Source organism: Bidens hawaiensis, unplaced genomic scaffold (assembly GCF_021521415.1).
Source record: "Bidens hawaiensis isolate Kalapana, Puna unplaced genomic scaffold, B.hawaiensis_p1.1 tig00000599_1, whole genome shotgun sequence".
Classification (NCBI taxonomy): Eukaryota; Viridiplantae; Streptophyta; class Magnoliopsida; order Asterales; family Asteraceae; genus Bidens; species Bidens hawaiensis.
The window spans coordinates 2,046,067-2,056,455 of NW_027491036.1; the positions used below are offsets into that span (position 1 = coordinate 2,046,067).

The 10,389-nt window shown below is 37.8% G+C and overlaps 1 protein-coding gene across 2 annotated transcripts; it reads left to right on the forward strand.

Moving 5' to 3' along the window:
- Positions 1–7,166: 7,166 nt before the first annotated feature.
- On the forward strand, positions 7,167–9,406 carry LOC143636819 (glycine-rich RNA-binding protein RZ1A-like). Of its 2 annotated transcripts, XM_077104313.1 has the most exons (4): positions 7,167–7,271; positions 8,105–8,223; positions 8,593–9,129; positions 9,210–9,406. In XM_077104313.1, exons 2-3 carry the CDS (start codon positions 8,113–8,115, stop codon positions 9,112–9,114), a joined length of 633 nt encoding a protein of 210 aa, XP_076960428.1. In that variant the 5' UTR covers positions 7,167–7,271; positions 8,105–8,112; the 3' UTR covers positions 9,115–9,129; positions 9,210–9,406. The 2 variants fall into 2 exon arrangements, with proteins under 2 accessions (XP_076960428.1, XP_076960435.1); XM_077104320.1 differs by lacking the exon at positions 7,167–7,271 and having other exon boundaries at positions 7,684–8,223.
- Positions 9,407–10,389: the final 983 nt, after the last annotated feature.

A 10,389-nucleotide genomic window follows, 5' to 3' on the forward strand; every position in this document is an offset into this window, starting at 1 on the left:
CCATTTCGCCATCCTTCTTGATAACTCTGCCTTTATAAGGACATTCTTAACAGGGTAGTTAGTTTTCAAGATAATAGTATTAGTCTCAAAGTAATGTCTCAATTTAGTAGAGGCCATAATAAGTGCAAGAATTAACTTTTTCTAAATGAGAATACCTGGCTTCTGCATCCGGAAGACTTTTACTTACATAATAAACGGGATGTTGTTCACCTTCGTGATCCTTCACGAGGACAACACTTACCGCATTTCCTGAAAAAGCTAGGTACCGATATAAGGATTCTCCATCCCCAGGCTTCATCAGAGCTGGTGCTGAGGATAAGTAATACTTTAAGGCTTTAAGTGCAGCCTCATGCTTCTCCGTCCATTCGAACTTCTTGTTTTTCCTAATAATGTCGTAGAAATCTTTGCACTTCTCGGAGGATCTGGAAATGAATCTGTTTAGAGCAACTATTCTTCCTGTCAGTCTCTGGACATCTTTAGCATTCTCAGGAGACTTTAAGTTGATGATGGCTTCTATCTTCACAGGAATCGCTTCTATCCCCCTCTTGGTGACCATGTACCCTAGAAACTTTCCAGCCTTAACACCGAAATGGCATTTTGACGGATTCAGTTTCATATTACTGATCCAGGATATTGAATGCTTCTTCAAGATATCTGAGGTGATCCTCAGCTCTCTTTGATTTTACCACCATGTCATCTATGTAGGCTTCCATGGTTTTGCCTAACTGATCCTTGAACATCATTTTCACCAGTCTTTGATATGTTGCCCCTGCATTTCTTAGTCCGAACGGCATAGCAATATAACAATATATGCCCGTAGGAGTCATGAATGTTGTATCCTCCTGATCAGATGGTTCTATCTGAATTTGTTGAAATCCAGAGGACGCATCCATAAAGGTAGGCATTTCATGTCCTGTCGTTGCATCCACCATGGAGTCTATATGTGGTAATGGGAAGGATCCTTGGGGCATGACTTGTTTAAATCAGTAAAATTGACACAGACCCTCCACTTTCCATTCTTTTTAGAAACAACAACCACATTAGCCAACCATCAAGGATACTTAACCTCTCTGATCATACCGGCCTTAAGAAGTTTTTTAACTTCTTCTTGTATGATCGCGTTCCTCTCAGGAGCGAATTTCCTTCGCTTCTAATGGACGGGTTTAATAAATAAATCAAGATCCAACTTGTGAGTAATTACCTCCTTAGAAATACATGTCATGTCTGAATGTCTGAAGGCAAACGTAGACTTTCTTCGTTTTAGGAAGGATACTATATCCTCCTCGATCTTCTCAGGGATACTGTATCCTAGGAACACCTTCATGTCTGAATCTTCAGGATCTAAGGATACTTCTTTTATGTCTCGCTCCCGAGCTTCCAGCACGTCCCTAGGATGCTGTTGTGGTTGCTATGCTATCGTCTGTTTAGATGTAGGTTTCATGGATGAAGAATAATAATTCTTGGCTTCCACCTGATCACCATCTATCCTTACTACTCCCCAAGGGGTTAGTAGTTTGATGCACTGATGGTAAGTAGAGGCTACCGCCTTCATCCCATGTAGCCAAGGCCTGCCCAAAATAACATAGAAACAAGATAGGTTATCAATAACACAGAATCTCTGGTAAGAATTTAACCCTTCGATGTATATTGGGAGATTAATGTCCCCCAATGTTTTCTTGGTTTCCCCACTGAATCCAACTAACACCGATGTCCTCGGGATGATTTCCGAATTCAGGATATTCATCTTCTGAAGCACATCGTGTTGGATGATATTGACCGAGCTTCCACCATCGACTAGGATCCTGCGTACATAATGGTTTGCAATAAACAAAGTGACAATCAAACGGTCATGATGTTGATCCTGGATGTTTGATTTATCTTTTTCATCGAAGAAGATTCTTTTGTCAGTCATCAAAGTGGTGGATATGACTGGTCGTTCTCCATTCTCCGGCTTGGTTTCTTTGGCGTGACTTTTTGCTGAAGAGAAAGAGGTGCCGCAAATATCTGAGCCACCAGAGATGAAGTTGATCACTTGAGCATCCGGCGGGGGCGGAGTTGCTTTTTAAGGAACCTCTTCAGGATCCTGGATCCTGACCTTTTTTCTTCCCAAGAGCTCCTTGAAGTGGCCCTTGCTCAGGAGGTACCCAATTTCCCTCCTTAAGCCAATACAATCATCTGTCAAATGGCCGAAGTCCTCATGGAATGCACACCATTTGGATTTGTCTTTGAAGGCTGTCGTTTTCTCGTTCTTTCGAGGCCACCTTGCCTTCTCACCTAGATCCTTCATGGCACAAATTAAACCATGAGTATCCACTGAGAAGCAGTATTCTGAGATGCTCGGGTAGTCTTCATCATCATCTCCTTCTTCAACTGCTCGGACGTTCTGATTGTTGAATTTGGAGTATGGCTTCGAGTTGTTGTTCTTGAACGAGGATCCTTGTTTCTTTTCGGGAGATTCTTGCTTTGTTTAAACCCCTAATCGATCCTGGACCCTCTTGTCATTTTCTAACCGTATGAATCTAAGTGCCCTGTTTCTGACTTCATCTAGAGTCCTGCAAGGAGTCATCACAAGATTATCATAAAAGGGGGAGCCCCTCTGAAGTCCCATCTTGAATGCTTCAACAGCAGTAGCCATATCAAGATTAGGAATTTCTAAAGCTTCCCTGCCAAACCTTGTAACAAAATCCTTAAGGGATTCATTATAAGGCTAGATAACTCGGTATAAATCACTAGTTAACTTTTCAAATTTTCTACTACAGGAAAACTGACTGTTGAACAAGTTAACTAAATAAGAAAATGAAGTAACAGAGTAAGGAGGGAGACTTAGCAGCCATTTAAGTGCAGATCCTGTTAGTGTGGATCTGAAACCCTTGCATAGACAAGCCTCCTTGAGTCTTTCAGGGATTGGATTAATCTCCATCCACTCCCTATATTGAGCAACATGCTCTTCAGGATCAGTAGTCCCATCATAAGTCTTCATGTTGGGGGTCTGAAATCGCTTTGGGATTTCAGCATCACAAATAGAGGAGCGAATCTGGACATCTTATGGCTCCCTTCTGGAATCTCAGGGATCGGTCGGACCACCCCTAGCACGCTGGATTTCATACCCTTAAGCTTCTGCAGTTCCTTGGCCACAGCTTGGTTGATACATGCACCCTGCATAGGACCAAGATTAGCATATAAGGATATAGGATTATATGTGTTACCTCTTTGTTGCGTGAATGTCGACATCCCAGAATGATAGTTGTGGTACGAAGCGTCTGCTATAGGATTTGGTCCACCAGAAGCTATGGTCTTCATGGGGATTATATCTCCTTCACGGACCTCGAAGGACCGTTGATGTTGAACTCCTAAGGATCCTTGATCCTGGAAGAAGAATCCTTGGGGCTGGGAATTGTAGGATCCTTGGTGACACACCCCAGAGGACCCTGGTTGAAGGATCAATGATTCTCTCTGGAACATGGAGGATCCTTGAACCTGCTGACCCATCGATCCTGGATTAAGGATTGAAGATCCTTGCTGAAAGATCGCGGATCCTTGAATCTGCTGACCCATGGACCTCGGATCTAGGATGGATGATCCTGAGTGAAAGATCGAGGATCCTTGAGTTTATTGACCCATGGATCCTTGCTGAGGGATAGATGATCCTTGCATGAATTGAGCCAAGGATCCTGGAGTGGTGAAATCCAACATCCTAGGCACCAAGGGATTCTGATCCTTCACCGGCCTTTTAGTCCTCTTGAGGTCTTCTATCTCCCGAAGGATCCTCTGGTTAGTCTTGTTTTGCTGCTCCATGTATGCTTTAACCTGTGAAAACATAGCAGAAACATCATTGTTAGTATTAACCACCGAAGTGGCAACAACGGTTTTCGAGCTCTGAAAGACTGGTAGTTTCGTCTTGTTTCCTGCCGCAGCAGCCCTTGGTGCTCCCATAATTGGAGGAGGCATCAGTGGCAAAGTTCTTGATGAGAGAGGAACCGAAGATGGCATGGTTGATGAAGCAGAGGTTGATTGAGAGGCCATTGATGGTGATTTGGGTATGAAAGGTTGAATATCGATAAGGTATAATATGGATTATAGCACCCGCGGTGGGCGCCAAATTGTTTTGGTCAAAAATCAACTAAGGATTATGTAACCAAATCCATAATTGTGAGGTTTAGTGCTTTGACAATAATAGTGATTATATGGACTAAATAAGGATGAACACCGTGATTTGTTGCGAGGAAAAACCCCTTGATCTTGATTAGATCAAAGGAAAAAAAACCCCGGGTGATGACAATTGTCTATCACCACTTTATTAATGTAAAAATAGGGTTACAAATAGTGGAGATATTTGATCAGTGTTACAATGAAAGCTAAGTGTACGAGCTATGATAGAGAGAATGCTCAGGTGTGTGTGATTACAAGTGTTTTCTAACTGATCGTTTATCTCGTTTATAAATAACAAATAACAACTAACAATAACTCCTATATTTACGCCACTACTCCCACTAGTCGTTCCTTCACATTTGACCACGTGCAGGAGTCGTCCAGTAGCGCAAGAATAGGATGACTAAGTCTTCAAGCCGTTATATCTATCAAACACAACACCACTCAAACACAATCATTAGTTTACAAATAATAAATACCAAGGATCCTTGATCCTTTATAACCTGGAACATATCACAAGGATAATTAATCTAGAGATTATTCAAGGATAGAGCATCCTTAGCATAAATTCTATGCTCTAACACAACTTATGACTTATTTATCTCACAACTTTAACTTATCCAAACACCTTTGAGAAAAGTCATAATTAGGGTATAAAAGCTTAATCCCAAACACCAACCCCCCCACCCCACCCACCACACACCACCACACCCACCCACCACCACAACTTGAACAAGTGAGCTTTGTTTTAAAAAATTATGTCTAGTCATCAAATGTTTGATCTGTGATTTACTTGTCCATCGACTATGGTTCATGTGCATTAGTTTGTTTATTTTTTATGCCCCTTTGCAAAACAATCTTTCTATGGACCTTTATGTTTTCCTTCAGGTTATTAATATTGATATGGTCAATTTAAGAATATAGAATATATTCACATTTGTATTTTGTGTTTTGACTGTATAATCTAAACTACATCATCTAGGTTTTAAAGTTGGACCTCTCCTTTAAAGGCATATGTTAAATGGTCTAGTCTCATAATGACTTAAGTTAACTAATAGTTGGATTTATACTTATAGTTTAATTTAATGCGTGATATTGCCATTTGATTATCATAGTGTCTTTTGCTAATTCGATCAAGGTGGTTCCCATAAAAAAAGTTGTCAAAATACATTTGACTATGAAACATTGAAAATATTATTACTTTTCTTATCTGATTTATTTGGAATCTAACGATATCAAAGTTTGTACATGACAGCAGGGCCGACCCAAGCATTTTGAGGACCTAAAGCGAATAACAAATTCGGGGCCCTTTTTAAAATGTTTGGGTTCTTATTCTTTGGCCATCCAAGAATCTTATAGCTTTAAACCAATTTATAAACTAGGTGAATACTTTCTTACAAACTAAAGTAGGTAACCAAGTTGTAAACCACATTTTGACATAAAATGGGGCGGGTTATGTATTTGAAAAGTAAAGTTTTTAAAAGATAGATTTTTGTATGCATAAATTTTTATTAACATAGTTGAAGACCATTACCAACTACACCTTGAAGAAAATCAGATTTTTTTTAGCTTAGTGATAGCGTATACGATGAGTCCAAAATATTATTGGAAAGAAGGGTTCCGTGGGATTCAAACATACATTACAACAATCAATTGCTGCAATCTACCTCTAGGCGAAGTCATAATTAATTTGTATGTATCGTAAAGAGAGAGATCAAGAAATATAAACCAATTATGTAGCAATAAAACTCAAGCTTAATGATGTTGGATTGTTATATACCGATGATCATGCAAAAATCAAGAATCATACAAGTATCTTGAAAGATCAAAACATTGTTTTTCTAGACATGGAGTTGATTTAGTAAAAAGTATTCAGTCTTTATTTTAAACTAAACTACTTCAGAAAAAGAATCAATACCCATATCAAGTTCTAAACACCGATTATCTCTTCAAAAGATAAGTGGCTTTACCACGCTAAGGCTAAAAGACAATTTCAGTAAAGAGTATAACTTAATTTAAATAAAGGATCAGAACAATGTTTTTATACAAATAAAAAACAATTCAGTCTAAGCTTTTACTTTAAAATAAAAGGCAAACGGGCTACAAGTTATGCCACTAGCCACTTTTAGTTTTTTTTTATTGAACGACAAACATACACTTGTCTATTAATTATCAAACGGTATATCAAGATGCTAACCACACCGAATACACAAACCACCAACCGGTATTTGCAACCACCAATTTCACCAAAATTATAAAACGAAGTAACATATCGCCAACCTAAACACACTAAAAACTACCTTTATATGTCAAAATGCCGCCACTTCTTCTATGTAATTGAATCCTTGTTCGCCCTATTCCGCACCTGAAGAAAACCCAGTGCTTTAATACCATCCACAATTTTTCCAGTTTTCACTTGTTTTCGATCGAAAACCGTGTCATTCCTCGCCCTCTAAAGGCATCACATTGTTATGAGACATATAGCATGAAACATTTTTGTCTTATTTTGGGATCCTCATAAACTTATACATCTCTAGGATATCACGTATACTAAAAGCAAACAGATCAAAAGCCTTACGCCATTGAGATACCACAGGCCAAGTTAGTTTAGCAAAACTAAATGATACAAAAATATGTTATGTCAATTCCTCTTCCTCCGCATAGACTGGACAAATAACCAAAGGCACTGTCGCATTTCATTTAGCTGATATCACTAAGAAGAATATATTATCCATTTAAGCTCTTCACTTATTTTAAACAAAACTAAGTCCTTTATTAAATAAAAAACAATTGTCAATAAAAACATGTTTATTGACATGACATGAAACATAGTATCACAAAATTGAGTAGTAAAACTCATGAGCATCATCGACCAATAAAAACGTGTTTTGTGACGAATGACCAATAACAATAAGCCAATAGGAGCCAGCCCAGTAAAGCCCAATAAGCCCCGAAACCCAAATTTAGGTCACAGTTTGATTTGAGATATATAGATAGGGCAAGCAAAGAATAATATCATAATAGTATCATCAATCAATCAGCCAGCCCTTTATAATAATATCATATCATTCCTCCGTCAAATCAACGCTGCTGCTGATTCTTTCCATCGCATCCTTCTGCTGGTAAGCTAATCACTCAAACTCAATTATATGCTCAGTCAACTTAGATCTCGATGATTTTATTAACGTTCTTATAATTGAATGCTTTGTGGATCGTAATTGCTCTATATATCATACTGAATTTGACCATCTTTTGTTTGTGATTTTGTGTATTTAGGTTTCATAGTTTGACTTTCATGTAGACACACAATTATGTGCTAAATTGATGTGCTTTGATTTTTTATGTTAATTTATTGAAATTTTAGGGCTTTAAGAATCAAATAGGTTTAGAATGTTATGAATTAGGATAGATGTGATTATTATGAACTTATACTAACATAGCATAATATATATATATATATATATATATATATATATATATATATATATATATTTGATGTGTTTTTGAGAATATTAACTTTTAAATTTAGTGAATTTCTAGGGTTTTAGCAATCAAACATGGTATAGGAAGTTGTAAAATAACATATAGTTGATTATATGGATTATAAGGTTTTACAACTGTGTTGTTTTAGTAATTTAACAAGTGTAATGGTCGTTTTGAATACAAGTGTTTGGAAATTGGCAATTCTATATGAACACGGATCGACCTTGTTATGGAAAGTAAATTAGCACAGAAAAGAAAGCAGCACGATATATGTGGTTCGGGACTTTGGTCTAAACTTTAAAGAATGGTCTATGTTCAAAGTATATGCAGAAAAGCTAGGGTTTACAGTTACAGGTCTTATGCTTATAAATGAAGAACCGGGCTTGGCTATACGCCTATACTAGAAGAAGATAACCAGCTCTGCCCAATGTTCTTTTTTGCTGTTAATGCTATGTTTACTTGGGTACTGCAGTTCTAAACATGTCTGATGAGGTGGAGTACCGCTGTTTTATTGGTGGCTTGTCGTGGTCAACGTCTGATAGAGCTTTAAAAGACGCCTTCTCAAAGTTTGGCCATCTTGTTGACGCAAAGGTAACATGGTTAATAAATGTTTTGTCTTGAATTTTCACTAATTGTTTTATAACGTTATTTGTTGCTATCTAGCAGTGTATAATGAGTTTATATGGGAGTGCATTTGGTTTCATCATTAAAGTTTTATACCTGCATATGAATCTTGTTTGAAAAGCTATTGTATCACTCCAAGCGATTGTGTTTATGCATTAAAATGATTTATAAAAGAGTTTTAAGATTAATTTCTTTACATTTATAAATGTTTTGTTATTTTTCTGGTTAGTATGACTTACATTGCATTGTATTGCATTTTTGTATTGCATTCTAGACTAACACATGGTCAAGATCTTACTTATATTGGTCAAAACATTTTTTTTCCATACATTTTAGGTTGTCTTAGACAAGGTCTCAGGTCGTTCACGAGGATTTGGGTTCGTGACTTTTGATGAGAAGCAAGCAATGGAAGATGCTATTGAAGCAATGAATGGGATGGATTTGGACGGGAGGAACATTACTGTAGACAAAGCTCAACCTCAAGGGGGTTCAGGGAGAGACTATGATGGTGGCAGAGACCGCGACCGTGGGCGTGATCGTGGTCGTGATCGTGATTATGGAGGTGGCCGTGGTGGAGGCGGCGGTGGTGGTGGTGATTGCTTTAAGTGCGGCAAGCCCGGACATTTTGCTAGGGAATGCCCAAGTGAAGGCGGCGATAGAGGCGGTAGGTATGGTGGCAGGGATGACCGATATGGTGGCGGCGGCCGTGGTGGTGGTGGCCGGTACGGACCGGATAGAAACGGTGATCGTTATAGTGGACGCAGTAGGGATGGTGGCGGCGGAGGTGGTGGTGGTGATCGTTACAGTCGTGATCGTTCTGGACCGTATGAACGCCGTTCAGGCGGTGGTTTTCGGTGATCAACAAAATGAATGGTACCTTTGTTAATTTTACTTTATTTATTATATTATAAGTGACAGTTTCAAGTTTCAACCAATATGCTTATATGATGCAGATGCTGGATGTTGAAAGGTGGTGCTGATCTGGATGGAAATGAAGGGGTTTTTCTTTAATTCTGCAAGATGTCGTTTTACTTCTGAATGTAGTAATCAAATGAAACTTTTATGGACATGGGACCTGCTACCTAGCTAGTACCTACTATGTTGGATTGGTTTGGTTGGTTGTTATGAATGTCGGACCTTCTTTGTTGCATCATAAGTTGTATTACTACTGGTGATGCGTGATGAAAAGTTACTTTTGGATCCTCGTTTCAAACGGGAGCCAAGCGTGAAACGGGTAACCTTTTATGATTTACTTAGATCATATCGGTCGTAGTGGTTGGTTATTAATTTATTAACATATTTAACCTTTCGGCAGGCAGGGTGGGTTAGTTGGTTGTGTTTAAACATGCTAAATTTGGAAAAAAAAGGTTTTTGAAGCAGCTTGTTATCTATCTGCAATTCGTTTGGAGGATTGGTTCTTGTTTACAACTGTGGTTCTTGTATCTTTTGTTCCAGCCCATTGTTTCTGTTCTTCGTATAGTGACGGTTCTGCCCTTGAATTTTCGACCCGTATTTGAGCCCTGTTGTGGAGTGCGACTGCATTTTAGTTTCTTGGCATCTCACCTTTTTGTTGTTCTTCGGCTGCCTGCAAACTCAGTTATTTGGTGATTACAAATTCTGAAGGTTTGATTTAGTCATAGTTTTCCTTTTTATCATTGGCTGTTTTTTACATTATTATAAGTTAAATTTGATTATACAAAATAATTTCATACACAAATTATTAAATAAAACATTTAGATGTTTAAATAAAGACTGGAATGAGATAGCAAGATCTTAATCGAATATTTGTTGTAATCTATATAAATAAAATTAAGTATATTCTAATTTAGGGGTGTTTTGAAATTCGAATTTACCGACCCATAACTAAATTAACCGATAAAATCTAACCAATCAAAGTTAGGGGTCGTTTAATGATTGTTTGAAAACAAACAATGTGGGTTGGCCATGGTTAACAAGGTTTCCTGAACTGATTATATTTATATGTGTTTTTATTAATGTTAGAAAAAATTATGGTATAAAAATAAAAATTCAGGCATGAACTCTGAGACTCAAATAATGTCTAATTATAAGTTTTTTTTGCTAGACTCAAATTCATGGATAACCGACCTAATAATTTAAAACCGAAACTGTCTT

Bases quoted from the DNA above. Each gene is read 5' to 3' on its own strand.
- LOC143636819 (XM_077104313.1), top strand. From the start codon at position 8,113: ATGTCTGATGAGGTGGAGTACCGCTGTTTTATTGGTGGCTTGTCGTGG. The intron at 8,224-8,592 runs GTAACATGGTTA...CATACATTTTAG, and splicing joins GCCATCTTGTTGACGCAAAG to GTTGTCTTAGACAAGGTCTC.